Consider the following 22930-nt stretch of genomic DNA (forward strand, 5'->3'; position numbering starts at 1 on the left):
GTATGGCAGCATGGATGTAGGGACATTTCTTTATTTCACAGAGGCATCAAATTAATATGTCAAGCTTAAATATGCAGTAATATATGTATTTACAATGTGGAAAATAATGTGTAGTTCTGGAAATAAATGTTAAAAAGGCAGTTATTGGGATCTAATTAGAGGATTGACAGACAAGGAGATCTATCTTTTTACAAAGCACACCTGTCTCTCGCTTAACAACCTGACCTTGAGCTATCAGACAAGAGTTAGACTAGTTAGGTACAAGCTGAAGGGTATTTATTTTTATAATTTGGATCAGTAGCTTGTATGAAAAGTCTCCAATTTAATAATTGTATGAGGAACAAATGGTACAATAGCTGTAAGGTAGGCTTTGAAAATACACTTAAAGAGTACCTTGGCATGTGATGGCATAAGCATTAATGTTTGACTTCTTTCAAAAGACATATTTCTATATCACTGTATCAATTGAAAGAATGAAAAGACAAGAAGAACATAAATACAAAAGGGAAAACGGAAGAAGGCTTATAGTTTTGTTTTGTCCTCTAATTCATGATTTGAGCTATAACTGTGGAGAGTGACAGAAAAATTAAGGATTGAATTAAGAAACATAACAATTTCGTGCACTGGTACATCCAAAATTCATATTTTATTCCAATACATATGGAACTCCAAAGCCTCAAATCAAGACTCTGCCATCTTCAATAAAATATATAACTTTGGATAATAATGCTAAACTCTTAGATATTGCAGCACTTCTGATTCAGTTTGCTTGTTTGTGCTTGTCCTTACTAGTTGCTTACCTAAAGTTATATGAACCACTCCTTTTCCTTTAAAAACTTGTCAGAATATCAAAAAGGCTAATCTTGTATTTAAAATTACATTGTTCCAGAAACAATTAAGTGTTGTGAGCATATCTTAAGACACAACTTCCAACAAAGTCTTATTTAAGGGGTTTAAATTCCAGACCTACCTCAGGATACTTCCTAGGAGACAATTAGTTAAGTTCCTTGCTCCCTCATTAAATGTATAATTGTAAATAGATGCTGTAGAGAGAGTGCAAAAATGCGGAAACTTAGCTGTACTTTGGCTATTTATATTTTTAGTGTTGACAAACGTTCTGTTATGGATAACCTGATGTTCTGTTGTGCTAGAAATTATTGTGGATTTGATTTATATTTATTCGGCACCACCCTAATTCTAAACCCAGAGACTTTTGTTTTTGTATCTTTGAAGCTATTATTTAAGGTGTGCCTCTGAGGTTGATGAAGTTTCTTTAAGCAAGGGAAATAAAGATACAGCACTTTTGCCATTGGTGACGGCGGTTTTGACAACTTCAAGCTCAAACAGGCAGCAGCTAAACCTGCAATTTCAGGAATTTAAGGTTACTAATGGTTCTCTTAAGTGGATAGACTATAGCAAAGTCAATAGAAAAATTGCAATTACTTTACACATTAGGCTATCTTTTCTTTATTTTTTCATATTTTTCAATCAAGTGCACTTGCCCTTATTATTGTTACTGTCTATATCAGTATATATCAGTATATATCATAAAAAAAAAAGTTTTTACATAGTTTATTTTATTATGTGTAAGTGGTAATCATGGGGTCTTCGTTTCAGAGCGCTGTACTATATACATATAGATGGTGTAAATAATCCCTTCACTTTGTTCACTGAAATCTCCCAGAGCCACAGATAACACATTGTTGTCTGCAAACAGTGCTGCTCTAAATTGTTTTGTTTCTTTGATCATTTCTGAAATAATTACTAGACAATATAGCTATTCTCTAAAGTGGTTAAGATTTAGATCTTGTACAGGTTTCTTCCATGCCCATCCATAGCTTAATTGTATGTTGAGCTGTTTACCGTTAAACTGTGGGTGGAAAAAGATTGGAAGCATATTGCATTTCTTTCCAGTGCCCTCCAGCCAAATGCTGTTTGCCAACCCCAAATACTTCAGCAGGGGGAAAAGCTGCTTTTTTAATATTCCCTTCTTAGTGGAATTTCCTCTGATTGGGCCCCCCCACGGACTGCTGGTGCCTAGATGAAAACTTCATTGGTCTCTGCCATTGCCTGGCATATGTGAGGTCTGGGTGATGACAAATTTCCATTGTTTTTGACCCTTCATAGGTCTTCCTTTAGTGCAGACCTCATACTGGGAAGTGCAGTGTATGACTTTCACAGAAAAGCTTTCATAAGAAATCAAAGGATTTGTTTTGATATTGCTACTAAATTGGGTGCAAAAAATCTACCCTGTGAGCACTATCTCCACATTGTAATAAATCAGTAATACAACAGGGTGGGAATGATGTGCAGAAGTTAATAGATTTCCCCGGTCTCTGTTACCTGTAGAATTCAGGAAAAACTTTTTTTTAAGCAGGTAAAAATATTTAAGCATGAGGGCTAGAACACCCTTGCATGAACTGAAATCTGAAGTGCTTCTTTCACACAATCTCCCTGTTTTTAACTAGCAGACTAAGGGTTCTTCCTGCATGCACAGGGTGATGTTTATAGGTAATGATCAAACTGCTTTGAGGAAGTGAAGGAAAAGTAAAAAGAAGAAACATTTGACGTTTGTAAAAGACTGAAATGAAACAGTGGGGCTGGGGTAAAAAGATAAAGGCATTTTTTTTAAATGGTGCCTTCAGCGTCCACCACTACCCAGAATAATGCAATTTTGCACTCAAGCCCTTCAGCAGGCACTTCCTCTTTTAGCTAGTTTCCCCTACAGCGACGAATCCCTGTGGTCGCACGATAGCACAGTCAGAGGTAGTTTTAGTGCTGCATAGCTACCACACCTTGCTTTAGTCACTGGTATTTTCTCCTCCTCCTCTGATCGTAGACCCCACCTATGTGACAAACCCAAGGGAGGGGCCAAAGGAAGGCAGGATGTTCTCTAAACTGGAAGAGCACAGATCTTTTCGAGGCAGGCCCAGACTCCGTAGCTTGCAGGCAGTGAGCATTTAAGTTAGAAAAAAAGAAGGCAGAGCTTAGTAAGCAGAAAGAGAGAGAGAGAGAGAGAGAGAGAGAGAGACAGAAATTATAGGCTGAGTGAACAGAAGCCTAGACTCATATGCACCCACACAAGGGCATTCTCTGATTCAGAAGCAGTAATACTTAAGGAATAAGAAGCAACCACATCTACTGGGTAGAACTATGTCTGGCTACGACAGATATAGGAACCCTTCTATGGATAGTCCAGTAAGAAACAGACTATCCTCTGAGGAGGGATACTACCTAGGATTACTCAAATCAACAGATGAGAGAAAAGGTAAAAGTGTGTTTTTTTATGTTGATAGGGCAATTTACAGTGTGTGTGTGTGTGTTTGTGATGATGGAGGGGGGGGGCGGGGTGCAAGAAATAACTATTGAAATGAAATATTTCAGTATTGTTTTTTTTTAATTTCTGATAGCAAACATTGCTGTGAGATTAATGCAGATTTGTGCATTTTTGGGCAATTTGTAGCAAACAGTATTAATTCTGTTTTTCTGTGGTTAAGAGCAAGCTGCTCTTGGATCACATTACTTTGGCTGCATGGAGTTTTTTCTGAACAAAAATGAAAACTTTTTTTTTTTTCAATGTTTGCTAAGCTTAGAAGTGCTGAGCTCTTAAGCTTAACATTGTTCTCACTGAGAAAGTTAGCTTTTTTCTCCCCTCTAATCTTTAACCAGCCATTATCTTTTTTGTCTATTTCGATTATGATCCTTTAGGGTTTTTGCATTCATTCAAACATGATCGAGAATGCACAAGAAATAAGGACGGAAAGTAATGTTAATTAATTTACACTGTAAGCCTGTCATCATCCTGCTTCACACAAATTAACTGATTCAGACATCCTTGTTCAGTCCTTCATAGCTGAGTAATGTTTTTGACAACCCTTGATTTGATGTACTGTTTTGTCATACTACTGGGTAGATTTGCTGTCTAAGAATTTGTACCACTGGCAGTAACGTGGCTTTTGTTTTGGTTAGCCAATAGCCAACACTACACTAGTCGACCGTGTGACTTTCAGCAAGTTACACCCCCTCGTGTGTCAGACTGTGGCTTTCCGAGTATTATTGGCTCTTAGTAGAACCCACATGATACAAGAAGCCATGTTGTACAGGTTGTTATGAATGAATTAATCTAAAATAAAATGAAATGGCTGAACTAAAAAATGTGTAAACACGGGAGTGAAGCCTGTCATTATCACAGGTCCTTACTTTTAATAAATGCACTTTGTGTCTGTGTTAAATAACAAATGATCTTCAGGACTTAAGAGTTATCTCTGTATGTGTAACATGTATGTGTATGGAAAGTGATTCATTAAAAAATTGGCATGTGTTTTGCTTGCAGAATGTCTTGCTTCTATTTTCTCCTGTGTCAGCATGTTCATACTAGATATAACCAGTGAGACCGTAAAATTACGTTTGAGGAGGGAGGGTCATGCACTGTTGCAAGTATGATATTCAGCTCTCATGTTCTCTGAAGAAATACAAAAATCATCACTTATCCATGAAAAGTTTATGGGTGGCTGGTGAAAATCTAATGCTTGATATATATATATATATATATATATATATAAAACTATAGATATATAGATATATATTTACATGGTTTAGTTAGTTTAAACTCAAAATCTAATACTCTTAAATTATAGCTAAATGAAAAGCTAAAAAATGAAAAACTTCACTTTTCAGCCTTCTTTTTGGGGGATTCCTTTCCTTTCCATATAACCAGTTGTTCTTAGAGGTAGTTTTACTGCTTACCACAAAGCAAACTGATGATAAATGGCACATTCCTCAGAGTGCTTTGTGATAGAAGCATCTTCAGTTACACAAAGATTGTTTTGAGAAGCCCTGCTTGAACAGTTCTGTTCTAAGGGGACCAGTCACTGTCTGCACATATTTGAGGATACTGATAAGGTCTAACAGATCCAATAGGTTTCTTAAAAAAATACACCAATGCATGCATGTTCTTGTAGAATATATTTGGAAGAACAACATCAGAAAAGTTTTTTAAAGGTGTATTCACTGTGTCCATCCTTTGAGAATGTAGTAACTGTTGATTGCAGGCCTTCAAAATTCCACCTATTATTAAAGGGAGTTTGGAGTCCGATTATTTAGGTCAATATCAATATTTACCTTAGTTGGAATTTGCACAAGTAATTAGGACAGTAATGTTGTGCAATCAGTGACACGTCTGCATTTTAGGTGTTAGCCAGAATTAGGCCTACACTGTCTGTTTTCTTTTGTCAGGTCCTTCCTGACTTTACAAGTGTGTTCAAGCCTTATTTGAATGTGATTGATATGTTTGTGTTGATTTGTTCCATTGACCCTGTAGATTGGGTGAAAACCCCTCCGACACCTAAAATCACCTAGGCAACTGTCAACAGCCAGTAACAAATCATCCCAGATTAGGCAGCCTGAGGACCATTTTAGTTGTGATTCACTGACTGCCTGAATACTATGTGTCTAGGCGTGGTAGGGAAGGGCTTGATTGGGTAATTTCCTGTTAAATATGAAACTTTTTTTATTATTATGTTGTGCAAACTTTATTATACTTATATTTACTAAAGGAAGCAGAGTTGCAATAGTTAGGGAGTGATTTTTGCATTAGACAAATTGCAGTGTCCAATGACCATATACTGTTTGTTTGCAACCGGTTTAGTGCTAACTAATATTATCATTCTCTGGATCTCCTCTCCCTGTTGTCAGCTGCTGTGTTTTATTTCATTAGCACTTTACTCTGTCATCAGGATATGTAGCATGCTACTGCGATGACCAGGCAGCGCCTTCAGAGTAAAGTACCCGGGGATGCGAGCGATGCATTTTGTGCTTAATGTATTCAGGGGTTTGTTAGTGTCAGTGTTTTAGAATGAGGCAAGGCAAACTTTTCTAATAAAGCAAGCACTGACAAATTACAGGTTAAGACAATGTACCTTTATAAATCCATGAATGGAAATAAATTATTATTATTTTTCTTCCTTTGAAGTCTGTGCCATATTTGTAACAGCTCTATTAAGTTGTTCTACCCACTTGAATTATATATGAAGCCTTTCTTTGTAGTAGTACAAACACACAAGCACCTCTTGAGATAGTAGACCCAACAGCTGCCTTCCTTGGGGATCCTTAGATTGGAGAGTTCATTTGCAGTGGTTAATAACAGTGGCTTAATTGTTTTCCTGGTGTACTAATTAAAACAAACACAACCGGTCCTGTATAATATAATAATTATTTACAGGTCTGATTTTATCCTACCTCTTTTCTGAGTGCCTCCCAAAGTAACACAAACTAAGTGTAATATAAAGCAGGCCTGTGTATTGGCAAATTGATCACTAAGTACACAAGCAGATAAAAAAAGACAGATGTTATCTAACACAGTGCAAATGCAATCGCATCCAGCAGCTGCTTCAGCATGGGTGTTATTTAAGCTTGTTTAAGAAAGTAATGTATTTTATATTGTACCAAGCCTGCAGTGCTCTTCTTTAAATCCCTGCTCCTCCTCCTCTTGTGTTTCATACATACTGCACTCACTCTCTCCTAGCTGGCAGGCAGCCCTCCACCTGGTTGTTAAGGCAGGCAGCGTGTTTGAAGTGGCTGGCAGCACGTCAGGCCTCTGTCAGTACTAGGAGAAAGGGCCGCTCCTGTTAAATATTTTCCATTGCTCTGGGTTGGGGTTTGGGGAGCTCAGGTGAACAGACCTGGTAGGATGTGGGAGCTACGCCCTATATCGAAGTTTGATCTGGCTGCCAAGGTGTGAGGCTTAACCCATCAATACATGAAAAAAAAAAATACCAGAGGAGAACTTGTAGCTCTGACTCAAGATGAGTTTAAATGTTACACAAGATCAGTCAGACTTGATGTCCAGATGTTTTGGTTGGCTGCGGGAGGTGCTATGATAGTATTCTGTGTGCGTCACTCCAGACATAATACATCAATCTTAAGTCGAAGCCCGTAACTTTACCTCTTGAGTCAACAGGTTTGCATCACCCTTACATTGCAGATAATGCTAAGGAGGATTGGCAGTATCTGTACATGAAACTTATATTCTAATAAGTAATATACATTTTTCCAGGATTACCCCATCACTTCCTGTGTATTCAAAATCTTTCCTCCATGTTATGAATTCTCTCAGTTTTAATATGTTAAAGGGTTCTGCAAGGCTAAAAACTATTTCTATCTTCCACATTTGTTTATGTGACAGGGCCACATTCTCATCCTTATTTCTTTGTGTCTCCTGCAGATGAACGGGACAGAGTGCAGAAAAAGACATTCACGAAATGGGTCAACAAACACTTAATGAAGGTAAGAACACCTACAGATCAGTACTGGCTGTCCACACTGTCTGCTTCACAATGGGAATATATTATAAACATCACTGCTTATGAAGTTACTCACTTGTCAGCAAATACACACTCTGTAGTAGCACTGTGAGGCTGACATCAACAACCTTGTTCACTGGCATTGGCTCACCAGCGATTCATATTGGTAGCACAAAGACATTTTAGGCAAATTTCTTCAGGCGATAAAGAAATCAGCCAGCCATGACAGGGCTCAGTACTGCATTACTTTATAGTGTCCTATATGTCGTTTTTCTCTTTCTCTTACTCTACAGATGGGCTTAACTCATATAATACAGATTCAATTAATCAGATAGCCCATACAATTGTAGAATGTACTTAAAAGGCAGATTTATTTAGTATAATTGAAATATATAAAGAAATTGTCTCTCCTTTGACAGCAATCATATAATTATTTATTCTCCCAGTTAATTTCTGTCTGTATGCTTGTATGCATTTATTCCTGCTTTATGGATGTATTTACAGGCTGACATACGCTACAAGTATACGTTTTTAATTCCCCTTACTTGCAAAATCTGTGTTAAGAATTACAATTACTGCAGTTTAACAAATGCTTTGCTACGTATCTTTAGCCATGTGCATCGTAATGGCATATTACAGTACTAATGTTTTGGCTAATACCTTTTAAGAGTCTATTATTAAGCTGCCTTAAAGGATAACATATGCAATTAGAACACTAAAAGCCCTGTAAAGCTTCTGGTTAAAACAAAACAAGTTAGAAATTAAATTAATAGTAGTGGAGATGCTTTCGAGCAAGATGAAGCATGGCAGGATAGTGGATCTACAAACCCGAAATTTGCATCTAATTTTCTTAAGCTTTATATTAGAAGTAAGAATAGAATTTATACATGGTAATGATGCATAGCTGCATATCTTTTGCTATTCTGTACTATCTCTTATAATAAAGCCTCCAATGCTTTAGGAATTTGCTTAACAAACTTATGTTGTAGAGAGACCCACTTTAGCCAGTACGTGTCATTATTTCTCACACACATTTTTTGTAATTTCATTTAATTGGACAGCAATACTAAAGGAAGTTTTCTGGGACTGAATAAGCACATTTATCCCTTTGAATATCTTGTAAATTATATTAGGCCCTGTGATGCAAAATTTAGTATATCAAAACATGAATCATTGTTTTGTTCTCATAGAATCTATAGTAGATTACCTGAAAACTTTTGTATTTACTATTGCACAAGTACACTTTGCACAAATTCTGTCGAATAACAAACCATTACAAACCAATTATACCAATGTGTATTTGTTTAAGAATTTGTTAGTTTTCTAAGCATTTTACCATGGTTATAGCATGCATGTACCATGATTTTCCATGTTTTGTATCATGGTTTACTATACCTTTCCATCCCTTACCAAGCTTTAATTTGGTTTCCTACACTTTACGATGGTTTTACCATGATATACATGTTATTATTGAAAAGCACTGGGGACATTATTCACCCTGTTCCTGGAGAGCCACTACATAGGTTAATATAGGTATGTTTTGATGTTGAAATGTTGAACTAAGAGGAAATCTATCTACCTTCTCTAAATTAAATAAGATACTTGAGTTCCAAAGCACAATTCTGCAATCCACTTGTATTATATCCCTTATCAGTTGTAGTAGTAAATAAAGAAAAGTAAATTCTAAAACTGATTGTAAATGATTCGCAGTTCATTCACAATTTCATAGTCTCATTCCTGTTAAACCAAATATTAGAGTTATAGTTATTTGTATTTTTACAAGGGTCTGTTATCACGGTCAATATAGGAGTTTGATACACATTGCATCATATTAGGAAATCTGCAAATCTGCTTATTTTAGGATGCCATAGCCATACAGACAAACATCATACCTCATCCATTACTATAGTATTAGAATTGTATGGTACAGCATTTTCTGAAGATATACATATTGAAATTTAAACCCATTACCCCTTTGTAAAACAGATTACAGGTTACATAAATGGCAAATAAATAAATATATATGTGACTGAATAATGCATTTCACTCTAGTTTCTGATAATGTTTACACTCCTGGGGCATTGGTAGTTGGAAAGGAAGTAGATGGCAAAAAGAAAATGTATTGTGTGGTAATGAGTGAGGCGTGTTGCCTTAGCAACTGTGGCCAATCACATATTGTGTACCACAGCAAGAGCAGAAAAAACTCTTTCCACTGGGGTAGTTTGGTTGATCTGCATCGATAAAAAGGCAGAGCTTTGACTCACTTTGTGGTTGCATTTGGGCAAGGCGCTCTACTGTTTTACGCCAATACCCACTTGAGTTTATATTTACCTGTGCTGTAAATAAAATAGTGTACAAACCCCATAATATTTTTTTAAATGGTCAAACAGCTGAACAGATTCAGTTATTATAGTAACTATCTGAATATAATTCCATATTCCCAAATGTCTGGCTTTGGTTATTTTACATTCTTTGAAGCATAGGGAGAGTGTCCATCACTGCAAAATAAATAAATACAGTTAAATGTGAAGTAATTAACTACATTACATTAGAATATATTCAGTCTCTCTATTTTGCAGTTACATTGCCAGTGTTAGTTTCCCTGGACAAGGGAATTTACAAATAAATAAATGAATGAATAAATAAATACACTAACAGCCCAGATAATATAAAAGATTGAGCCACAAAATACATAGTCCTTAGCTCCGTTATGAGTGAAAAGAGAAACATTTCAGTCAAGTGTCATAGGCTTAGATCACCCCAGCATGTCTGCAGGTTCATGTAAGGGTGTAGACATGATATGTTGCTAAGTCCTCGAGGCTGTAATTGATGTCTCCTGTGGTCCATTTATGTGAATGATATCAGTGCGAGTTTACCACTTGTTGACTGTCTGCCTGGAATTTAGTCCTCTAGTGACAAGAGACTAATCTCCACAGTAACTCCAATTGGAGTAATTCCAATCATTAACTAAACTAGCTCAACTTGTGATTTTATTCATTAAGTTTCTTATGTTTTAAAAGTGGGTCATAGCGTGAATAATGAAATGCAAAATTACAGGCATGTTTTTTAAGTAGTTGAAGCAATATGTGACAAACTAATTAAAATTTCAGATTAAATTAAGCCACCCAAAAATACAGTGACCCCTGCCTTTACAATGATGGGACCACCTTGAGTTAGTATGAAGAGTTGTAATGATCCCTAAATTTGATTTAAATAAATAAAAACAAACCAATGCTAATTATTAGATTAAATGGCCTTAAAATTAGTAATTGGCCTGGTTTTCCCTGTGGGCACATCATTGGCAAATTACCCACCTAGTTAATTTACAACAGAGACAGCAGTTTGACCATGAGAAACACAGGACAAAAGCTCTACCACATATTGTTTCATACATGACAAAACAAGGTGTACGATTTGCAACCACAGCATGAAAATGTGATGGATAAATGCTACTGTAGGAATGCTATTTTTACATAAATAGTTCTGGTTCTACATATACAGATGTGCAGCATAGCGATGATGTAATTTCATTCCTCTAATACAGAATTTGGTGTCATAGTGATGGTATAGCCGAATCCATGGTGACAAGAAATATTATGACATCAAGTTTCATTTTCATCAGTTGCTAAATTCATGTGCCACCTATCTGTGTGCATGTTTTGTTGCTGTCACATGTTTTCTTGTCACCAGGGATGTTTAGCCCTGATAAATATAGAAGTGCAATTTCTGAAATGACTCAGCCTTTAGCCTGTAAGCGCTCACTCTTAAGCGGCTTAGAGAATGCCTGTTCATTTGTTTCTGCTGGCATCTCGGGAATCTTCAGAATCTACTCAGAGACCTCCCCTCAACACATTGTTGGATTGATTTTGACTGGAAGCAAGAAAGAACAACTCTTGCCAGCACAAGTGTACATTGCAAGTTGTTTCTCATCATGTCACAGATGAGTAAAATTCAATTTCTTGGGTGGCCTTTCGTTTCAGTTGTACAGGCTCAGTCATAGAGAGGTATGCTCTGGAGTTATTGGTTCCTGGGGAGGTCCTTCAAATCCAGCCTGCCAGCTCATAAGCCTTTATTTTAGCACCACCTTCTGTTCAGTTTACATTTGGATTTTCTATAGGGGAAAAGCCTTAAACCTTTTAATTGACAATAAATAAGGCCCTTTCTGTCTATTCAACAAAAATTGAATCATAACTAGGTATATTTTCTCATTTGATGAACAGATGCAAACAATTTAAAAACCTAGACCTACAAGCTCTCCAACATTATGATCTGTGCTTCTGAAATGAAATGAACCATTTTCAATTACCCTGAACGTAAAAGATCTTTGGTACAGAAGACTATTATCCGCACAATAAAAGTGTTGTTCCATGGCATCCAGCATTGGATATATTTATCATTTTATATAAACTTTTTTTCCTTCTCTCTCTTTACTCTTGTTTTTTTTTTCCCCCAAAACCATCTGGAATCACTTTAGCTTCTTTAAGAGCCAGATTTGTTTTTGGGCACCTTTCCATCTGCCAGACGGACGGTAGCACATGTGGGCCACAGATGCCTCTGGGTTGATGAGTGCTCTGGCTGGCTGGCAGTAGTTGGGCTCCTCTCAGTGCAGTACACAGTGCGGATCAGCTGTACTGAATTTTCAAACTTTACAATTAGTCTCTGGATGGAACATGCCTCAGTCAAATTCTATGCTAGTTTTTACTACCACATGAATACAGCCACACTCTTATCTGGTAACTTAAAGACTAATTTAAGGGCATTTCAATGTGCATAAAATAAAAGCATACTCACTCAGTTTTTCCTTACGTTTAAAAGAAATCTATAAATTAGACTTTTTTCATACTCTGGGACAAGCAGCGTCGTTTTTACAGCATGGAAATGTTCTTCCTCTTTTCTCTGTTTATTTTTTACATTCCTCTAATATGTCTCCCTCTTATATTCTGATGACTACACTTTAAAAATAAAACTTTTTTTCTAAACATTTTATACAGAAATATATGTTATTCCTTCTGAAAAAAATCAAGTTCCCCTGTCTATTTGGCAAGCAATTTGACATTTAAGTTTCATAAAGCTGTATTTACATAGGTATTTACATTTATTTCAGTGGATACATTTTCCTTCCCTTGACTAAACTCTGATGTCTGAATAAATAGATCTATCTTCTGTTTTGTCCAAGAACATAGGGATGTCATTGCTTAGAGGAGACAGAAGTGTTAAAAGTCTGTTAGAAATTCCTGCCATGTGACACGAAGCAGTGTATTTGATTTGCCTCAGAGTTATTCTTGACTTGTAAAGGGATATTGAGTAAATCACAGTCAGACTACAGGAATATAAATCTTATTAGGCTAGAGGTGTTGGGCGATAGATTAGTTATCTGGTCAGCTTGTTATCAGCAGACTTCTGTCTTTCCTCTGTGTGTCCCTGAAAGTTGGTGGATGAGTCAATCTGAAAAAAACTTTATTATTTATACAGTGAGAGTAGGAAGTATGCACCCTCCTTGGACTTTTTCACATTTTGCTTTGTTACAGCTTGATATTTTGATGCATTTAAATGGGACATTTTAAACTTTGATTTATACAACCTACTCAACACTTTGAAGCAGCAAGATATTTTTGTATTGTGGAACAACAGTTAATGAAAAATAAAAAACAGAAATGTCTTGGTTAGAGAAGTATCCTCCCCCTTCTACCTTCTACTTGGTAGATCCACCTTTGGCAGCAATTACTGCTGTGTGAGTCTTTTTGGGGAAAGTCTCTGCCATTTTTGAAATGTGCAATATTCACCCATGTTTCTTGGCAAACTTGGATTGGATTGTTGCTGTACAGCAATCTTCATGTCTTACCACAGATTGTCAATCAGATTCCAGTCCTGGCTTTGATTGGGCCACTCTAGAACATTCACTTTCTTATAAGAAAGTTTACAAAAGAGAGGAGGCCATTCGACCCATCGTGCTTGTTTGGTGTCCATTTAATAACTAAGTGATCCTAGGATACTTATGTTTAAGCCACTCCACTGTTGCTTTGACTGTGTACTTGGGGTCATTGTCCTGCTGAACGGTGAATCTCTGACCCAGTCTAAGGTCTTTGGCAGACTGAAACAGGGTTTCCTCAAGGATTTGCCAGAATTTAGCTCTATCCATTTTGCCCTCTATCCTGACAAGCTTCCCAGTCCCTGTGGTTGCCACCACCATGCTTCACAGTAGGGATGGTGTTACCTGGGTGATGTGCTGTGTTTGGTTTGTACCAGATATAACATAACGCTTTGCATTTAGTCCAAAAAGTTAAATTTCTGTGTTACTGGACCACAGAATCTTCTGCCACATCTTTTTGCAAATTCCAAGTGGGATTTTACACAGGTTTTTAATATTTTAGAAGTGTCTTTTTTCTTGCCACTCTTACACATAGGCCATATTTGTGTAGTACCTGAGCTATTGCTGACTGGTAGACAGTTTCTCCCATCTCTGCCATGGAATGCTGTAGGTCTTTCAGAATTGTTGGCCTCTTTGTGGCTTCCCTGACCAATGCCCTTTATACCCAACTGCTTAGTTTGGGTGGAAGGTTTTCTCTAAGCAGATTCTATTTGGTGCCATATATATTTAATCATTATATAATTATATAATATGTGTATTACTATGCTATTTATTTGCATAGTTTTTGATGAATGCACCCATTTCAAAATATCTTGCAATACAGTCTCTGAAACATTGCTATGGGTGAAGTTCTTTCTAATTAAAGTACCTTTCTTTTGGTAGCACAAGTACAAATCCATGTGATAAATATTCCAATAAGGGAATTAAAAAGTGAAAAGCCTGTCATGTAAATGGTGTACTTTTGGTTAATGGATAGCGTAGGAGGAGAGCCTTTGAAACATCTCAGGCTTATAGGCATTTCTCACATTCTTAACACTTTGTATAATAACAATCTATTATCAGTAGCACAGAGCTGTAGACAGCCAGACCTTGGTCTCAGACAAATTATTTTAACCGACAAAAGATAAATGTCGGCAAATCCAATGTAATTATGAAAGTTCGCTGTTCAAAATGTCTTTGTACACAGCTTGTGGACAAACATAAAGCATGTGTCATTGATGTCTTCATACTTGTGCTGTTCTGTAACCCTCATCCTCTCTGTGGGAGTTGAAGTATTTAAAACAAGGCTTTGAATATGTAAGTTTCCCTTTCAAAAGGCTTTCTTTTAAACAGTGAGCACTATTGATTTTCAGTGAAAGGCCTATGATTCACTGTCTGGCAGTAAATCTTGACTCCATCTCTCTTATCTGGGTCCAGCCCATGGCTCCAGTGCTAGTATTTTGGCAGGTTGTTTTGATTCTCTTCGGTACCTGGGCCGGCATCAATAGAGACTCAGCATGGGCCAGATGTGTTGTTATTTTGTAGATTTGGACCCTTAGTCAGTCATACTGTCTGAGGGAATGTCTACAAAACACTGGTTATTAGGTCATCACAGATTAACATTAACCAAGAAGCAACAGTTCATGGGAAAATAGTCTAGACTATGTAAGGAATGTTTCACAAAGTTAACGTGTTCCCCATTTCTCTTGGTTTAGCAGCATTCCTTCAGTCATCCTTTTTGTTCTGTTTTTCATTGAACAAAAATAATTTATTATCCCCCTTCGGTACCTGTGTGGTCTCTTGCTAGATGTTCCCCTAAACATGTTGTCAGAATTACTTTCAGAAATTAGCAGTGTTTTAAGTAGGTGGGCAATTTCAGAGAATCTGTTAATAATATTTCTAATGTTTTATTAAAAAAACAAAAACAAATATTACATGAATTCTGAATTAAAATAATACTAAGCTTCAATGCTATATAGAAATAGATATTACAATGGGTAAAAAAGTATTCATTCCACACAGCAAGCAAGCAACTTTTCAGCCTGACATCCTATAAAGTCATGAAGTGAATTTTAGACATAAATGCAGCAACAGTGATCTCTTGTGGCCAGATTAATATTTCTCAGATATTTTGCTTTTAGGTAGAGATAGAAAAATGAAAAGTATGCTCTTTTCCAGATACTTGACAGCAGCATGTCCTTAGACGTTACCAACACCAAATGAAGGTGCACTGATGTGAATGTAACCTTGAAACAGTTGAAACCTTGAAAGAAACTACTTCGATAAGCATTAGCAAAACAAATAAGCTCTTAAGAACATTGCCACACTCACGCTTATTTATGCTGTGCACCAGTTTTAAAAACTGCTTTAGCTTACATAACTGAGTCTTTTTTATTTCCCCTTCTGATGTTTGTAAGTGCCCCAGTTGCTTGACATTGTAATAATTCAGAATACATAGGATGTAAAGTACAATATACAAGAAGCCAGTAAAATAACTTTAATACCCTGTTGGCATGCTGGGATTTTTTCTTAGCATGTTTATATCCATATAATGAACTTTAACCAGATAGAAATAGAACAAAAAGCAATTCATCAACAACTGATTGTTCTCTTATTTTTTATTTTCCCTAATATCCTTGTTACTTCTTCACCCTTTTTGTCTGACATCTTACATTTTTCACTTTCCTTTCCATTCCTTTTCCATTCATTGTTTTTGATTATATTATTTTCTCTCTTTCTCTCTCTCTGATCTTTTCAATGGCTTATCCTATACTTCCCCATCCCCTCCCTCCAGCACTGGAGAGCTGAGGTATGTGCCACCTGTGAACATGCCTGTGCAAGAGTATTAAAAGAAGTGGTTTGCCCTCCATTCTTTGTTGCATGTAGACCAGTTTCCTTCAGGCATTCTTCAAGGGCACCTCAGGCCCCACCTCCTTCTCCCCTCTCCTCTTCCAGCCTTTGCTACAGTTACCATTTCCTTCATAATTGCCGTCTCTCTGTGAGACGGCCAAATTAGGACCAAAGCTTGTCCAATTTGCCACCATTAAAAGATTCCAAGCAGTACCAAATAAGGACCCAACATCAAAATGCTTGTTTTCACAACAAATATACCTTCATGTTTTTAAAAACATATGGATCAATTTGGATTTTATATAAATGCTTTCCCAAAAAGATAAAAACAACTAAAAAACTAATTTTAATTTAGGATATCTTATTGTTTTGCTTTCCCATCTTCAAACTGAACTTGATATTTTCTCCCTAGAAGTGCTGGACACTGAGGATAAGGATTTATTTTATTTTTGAAGGCATGCTGAGTGATGGTCCTTTTACATAGTACCCAAATCAGAGTTGGGGGTCTGAGGTTCATTGGAGGTTGTCACACCCTTTTAAAGAATGTACTCAGTAGGAACAACATACATACAGACACACACACACACACACACACACACACACACACACATATATATATATATATATATATATATATATATATATATATATATATATATATATATATATATAAAATAAAAAATTAAGCTGCAGTGCTATTTGTTGTATGGGTCTTTTACAGGCCTGTTTGAGTATTTGTCATTCCAGTTAAAACAGATTGCCTGCTTATTCAGGCAATGAAAAGCTGTATGTGCACATATTACAAATACAAATTACATTCTCTCCTTCTATTTCTGCCAACATTGTATTATAACTAATAAGCACTAATAATTTGAAATTTTATATTAAATTACACTTTTTTTTGTTTTACAGAAATAATAGCAATCATAAAATAAATAAGCTACAAATGTGGAAAGCAATCTATGTTCATTAAATTACTTACCATATTACTCATACTCATAATCATACATATGACAAACCAATCACGGTCGAGTATACACTGTGTCCTCCCCCCCTCTCCCCTCTCCTGGCATGTTTATTACTGTTGTATGATTGATAGTTTTATACAAACCAGGAAGACTAATGACATCATTGGGACTCTTGATTTATACTATGAGAACCTCATAAATTTAGCAGTTCATAATATAAGATTGTGTGGTGTAGTACTAGTAGGCCTATTCACACAATGCATGATGTATTCACACACATCCTTAAATCTGTTGTCATGCAACACTTCACAGTTTATGGTTCAAGTGCTTCGTGTGTTTGTGTTTTCCCTAGCTTTCTTATTTTAAGTTAAGAATTTAAAGCAAAACTTAACTGAAGTAATAAACCATTTTCTCTTAAACTATTTCCCATTATTTCACTGTAATCATTGATTCTAAACATTCAATAAAGAAAATTCAACATAGAATATCATTTTAATTCTATGTATGTATTGCTTTTCTCTCCTGTAAGTCACCCTTGCTAAGGGCTCCTGCCAATAAATACATAATAATAAGAATAAGAAGAATAAGAAAAATAGCAAAATCTAGGAGTCACTGTGATTTATGCGATTTATGCCAGGAACAATAAATCCAAATTAACCAGCCTGTTAGTGTTGAGATAAACAGACATTGAGGGCTGAAGAAAATGTCAGCCATTCCTGTTTTATTTTTTTAATTTAGCCTTCTTCCTGAAAGTGTTTAGTAGTTGGAAACAAATATAATTTTAACAAAATATAAACCTTTGCTGTAGACAATGCACATTGCTATAGGAAAAAACTGCACCAAGTACAGATACTGAGTATCAAATTTTAAAGTGTGAAACTACAGCAAGTTGAGTCTTCATAATTGTAGACTTCTTTGGAATTTGGTGTTTGACAGATTAAACAGCTAGTCTTCATTTTTTCTTCTTCTAGGATTTGTTACAAGCTTTCTTTTTTATAATACACCTGGACATTTAAACTCAACAATTTGTGGTATAGAAAGCCCTGTGTATGAAAGATCTCTAGATGACAGCTTGACACTGTTACTCTTCAATAGAAATTCCAAATGTAGTTCTTCATATCATTATCAGTCATGCTGTAGAGAGGTCATTTACCTCGGGACATTTTAAAGGAATTTGATGAAGATTTTTTTGTAGGTGTCTCTGCTTATCTCCGTTTTCTTAGGATTAATGACTCCTATCCATTATTTATCTGTCATTAATCACTGCCTTCTTGTAAGTTTTCCCGACAGTGAACATGTCTATTTGCTTTAGGTATTGCATTCTTTAACAATATTATACTCTCAACAGAAACAAGCATCTGTAGGATTATAGGGGCCTGGCAGGGACAGAGATTACTAAGGAGATCATTTAAACCTTTGTTTTGGCAACTTCTGTCTCATTTGGTATTATTGCAAAACCTCAGTTATAAAGACAGTGCTTGACCTTGAAACAGAATATGACTTGACTGAATTTCCTATGGAAAAATTATCGAGAAATATAAGTTTAATTTATCAATATTAGGTAGGAAGTGCAATGCTTTCTTGTGCACATGTACAAATGCCAGGTAATTTCAGGTATTAGATGTTTTGTAACATCATTTTGGGGGATAAAAGGATACTCTATGAGTCATACTGAGCTGTAATTCTAACCTTGACATTCAAAACGTGGTGCAAAAAACTTATTTAGAGTAGAAAAGAGAGAGGCAGATAAATTATCATTTTGATAATTAGTAAAAAGTAAAGAAGTTGAATTTGGTCTTTTACACCCAGTAGTTGCATTTATTTTAGGGCAGTGGTTGAATCTATAAGCCGAATTGATGTATATTGTACATTATGGGAGTCTAGGTATGGAGTTGCATTCCACGCAATCAAGTGTAATTGGGTTTACCATAAGTGCTTTAAAAAAAGCCTGATGTTGAAGATGATGCATGCTTTCTACTACTTGATTACCTGTTTAACCTTACATGTGTCTCCTCCTCCCAGTCACAACGCCATGTCAGTGACCTGTATGAAGACCTCAGAGATGGACACAACCTGATCTCACTCCTGGAGGTCCTCTCAGGGGAGACCCTGGTGAGTTCTGATTGATTTAAGTACTCTTCTTTGCTTCTGCAACACCCCACCGAAACCCAGCCCTCCCCTTCCTGGAGTTACCCTTTACCCTGGCTTCCTTTTTTAAGACCAAACTGCTATCCCTTTATCGCTATTCTAAACCATTAACTTTCCCAGCACTTACACAAATACATAATAAATGCACAGGATTAGTGCATTGGATCTTCTAAAGTTGTAATGCTTATTGTATACTTTAATAAGGCTGACGTATAGTGTAACATTTCGGAAGATACCTGGTCGCTGCAGAACCTCTGGGAATTACGTTAGTACTACAGGGTCATATGAACTATTTACAGACAGAATAGCCTCTCGCTAATTCTGCATAACTACACTTTTTCTAGTGGCAGACAATTGTGTGCTTAAGTGTTGGTTTAGTTATACATTTGCTTAGATATTAATATGATATGCTCTCATGCTTGACAGGTATTTGTGATCAGTATGCAAGAGCATGAAAAAGATTGGATGTCCTTTGGGTGATAATGTGAAAAGGTTTACAGCATAGAATAGATACAAATGGTTTTGTAGTCCATTTTCTTTTACCTTATAACAAACTGTGGTTAAGGATATTGGTAAATCAACAGGGACCTATTTGTACTTAGTACCAAAATGTGATTTTTTTATTCAGAAAAACATCCTTATCAATGTGAACAGTGAAAGTACAAATACAATCATTGTTTACTACTGTGAGGAATTAATCTGCTGCTGTATTAAAGTAGCAGGCCCTAAATGGTCCAAAGTATAATAATGTAAAACAAATCATCACTCTTTGGAATAGTAAGACTTGTATTGGAAGCCACAGCCTAGTTTATTCATTTGTTTTAAATGCTCAGGTGATTTGGTGGTAATTAAATTATTTCCCCCAGAATGCTTCTATGACCTTAACGCATTAACCTTACTTTGCTTCCTTTCTGTGAACTTTGTGCACTGTTTGACTCCTGATTTTCTTTTTGTACCTCCTGTTTGCTGACTTCTGCCCTGAATTTTGCCCCCTTTTGCCTTTGCCTCCTTTCTTGCACTGCTCTTGCTGGGGTAGCCGAGGGAGCGGGACGTAATCAGGAACTTGCGGTTGGTGAGTGGGTCTGTACTTAGGCACATCCTTACCGTGGCATGGTTCATTCCCACTAGCTGGCCTGTGCATGATGTCACGTCCTGGTGTGTTTATATTACAAAAACAAAAATGTAAAAGCAAAACCCAGCTGGGATTAAATTGTGGGATCAATTAGCTGCTGTTAATAATGAGGATGGGCCGAATTGACTTTTTCTTATTGTTCTTCTCTTCTCAAAACTCCAATACGGTAAATTTGTTCCTTAATTCTTCACAAATGTATGTACATTTTAGGCAATCATCTTTTCTGTATGAAAGTAAATATGATAATTAGATTTAAAAGCAAAGAAAGTCTCTTATGTAGCTTACTAATGCTTTGTATTGACTTTGCTTGAGTGCTTACATTTCAGTCTTGAAATATTAAGGCTGAATACTGTAAAATACTGTAATAAATATAGAATACATTCTTAAATGTGTATTTTATTAATTCTGTATCTCTGTTTTGTTGGTAATGGTATATTTAATTATTCTCCTAATCAAAATCCACCTCATGAGCACACATATACTTGTGACATCATACACAGCAAGCCAATAAGAGCTCAACTAATCCCACAGCTAACCATGTGATTGCCTGGGCCAATGCATGCCCATAAAGTTAGCCGGTGAGATGTCTCTTCTTTCTCCATGGCCACTAAGTATGTTTGATGGTTTTGGGAGAACATATGAAAGCCGCTGAACATCACTGTTGCTTGGCTACAGGTGTTGTTTGGGGAGAATGGTTTGTCATGATAGTAATTCCATCTCATTTTGACAGGTACAACCAAGCAAGGGATATAAAGGCGTCTCATGGAAAATCTTTGTGATGAGGGGAAATTTGATATTTCTTCCACCTAGCAATCCTTTGAATGTCTTTTGAACAATATAAGCCCATTGGTCAGAACATTAGTCGCAATCCTGAGGCGATAGAAGATCATATTGTGGACATCACCAACATTGCCTGTACATTCAAAATAGAAATCAGATTAAATTACATTATGGAATCACTTTTAGCTTATTTTTTTTTAGAACACTTCAGTATTAATTTTGGCACATTGGATTCTTAAGAAGAACATCAATAACCTAGATCAGATTCAGCTTAGATATATTCTTTGTGAAATGTGTGAGGAGCTTTTTTTATATCAAAATTCTTGTACAATCCATCAAAAGGAAAGGGAATACTAAATACCTGGATGTACCAAATTACTAGATGTCTTCAATGTTCTCTGCAGCCAAAAATCCCTGGAAGGGGGGGCATTCCTTTAGATGCCATTTGTGCAATAGTGCTTTGATATATATCGTGGAGTTCTCAATATATTTGTTTCATGGGATTTCAAAGCTATCTCTTCAGTTCCCTTGTTATCACATCTGATAACCAGGAATGTCTTGCATCTAAATCATGGAATGCAGCTAAAAGTACTTGAATAATATCTGCAAGGTGTTGTTTTCTCTCCTGTTGATGCCCACGGTACCGTATCTCCCTCCTAGTGCCCCCAAAGTGTCCACCCTGAGCCTGGCAGTGCCCAGTGTTGTGGACCCACAATTGGGTTGCTAGTGAAAGAGGCGACACCAGCTGTTTGTGTCTCTGAAATAATCTTCCTTTTCCTTTGCCCGTAGCCCCGGGAGAAAGGACGCATGCGTTTCCACAAACTGCAGAATGTTCAAATCGCACTGGACTTCCTGAAACACCGGCAGGTAAGACGAATAAGAATATATTTAAATGTATATATATAGAGAGAGAGAGAATGCCTTGGATAGGTTCTTGTCTTCCCGGTTTTGCACAAGGCTGGCAGATCAGGGGTACATTTCTAAAAAGGCAAATAAGATTTTGGAACCTTCTGTTGCTTCTTTTGGAAATTCCAAATGGTACTGTTCTTTCAAATTCCACTCTTCTGAACTTTCTTATTTATTTGAGTACTGGCTTCAGCAGTTTATTGGTTGTTGTTTTGTGTTGAATTGCATTGTGTTCTCAAAGAAAACCATTTTTGTATTACTAGGTTAAACTGGTGAACATAAGAAATGATGACATTGCAGATGGAAACCCCAAACTGACCCTTGGGCTGATATGGACCATCATCCTTCATTTCCAGGTTAGTGTTCTGATCTCTACCCGTTCCATTCAACTCTGACAACTACAGATACTAAGATAGTCTTTGCTTGTGTATATTGGGGCATAAATCACAGTTGCAGTGTGTTCACAGCCTAGGAAACTATTTACTATAGAAATTATAGAAATGTATGTTGCGATACTTATGGAGAAAATATTTGTGTGTTGTTTTGTAAATGACTGTGTAGGGTTTATTTCCTTTCTGTTTAAACAAAGACTGCAACTTTGCCTACCTCCGGGGGAGAGGGAAACCTTATTATTCTTTTCTAATTCAAGCACAACCTCCCAAAAAAAGTTTTTAATTATTTAAATTGTGTTATTATACACATGGCTGGGTATCTAATCTGGGATTCCACCATTAAACGGTGTGAGTCACTGTTTCCTGAGTTCAGGGCTTAGTGAATTGTAGAGAAGGGTGGGCAGGGCGATGACTCACTGGCACAGCCAACGCCCTGTTTGGTAGACATTCTCATTCTGTTGTGATTTTAATACAATACCATGTAGAGCAGAAATAATCCTTTTCAACAGTACAACATCATATTTTGTTTCTGTCGTAGCAACGCTTTCTTGGGTGAACTAAGCCTGGCTCATTAAAGCACAAAAACACAGCACATAACGTAGATT

The 22930-nt window shown here is 36.5% G+C and overlaps 1 protein-coding gene across 1 annotated transcript in view; it reads left to right on the forward strand.

Annotated features, from left to right (window-relative positions):
• LOC136759576 (plectin) overlaps positions 1 to 22930 on the forward strand; it is a 348280-nt gene that overhangs the window by 184150 nt on the left and 141200 nt on the right. The window contains exons 5-8 of the mRNA XM_066714579.1: positions 7223 to 7284; positions 18990 to 19079; positions 21817 to 21894; positions 22197 to 22289. Coding sequence (XP_066570676.1) covers positions 7223 to 7284; positions 18990 to 19079; positions 21817 to 21894; positions 22197 to 22289 — 323 coding nt within the window. The remainder of the gene's footprint in view (positions 1 to 7222; positions 7285 to 18989; positions 19080 to 21816; positions 21895 to 22196; positions 22290 to 22930) is intronic.

Source organism: Amia ocellicauda, chromosome 10 (assembly GCF_036373705.1).
Source record: "Amia ocellicauda isolate fAmiCal2 chromosome 10, fAmiCal2.hap1, whole genome shotgun sequence".
NCBI classification, from domain to species: Eukaryota; Metazoa; Chordata; class Actinopteri; order Amiiformes; family Amiidae; genus Amia; species Amia ocellicauda.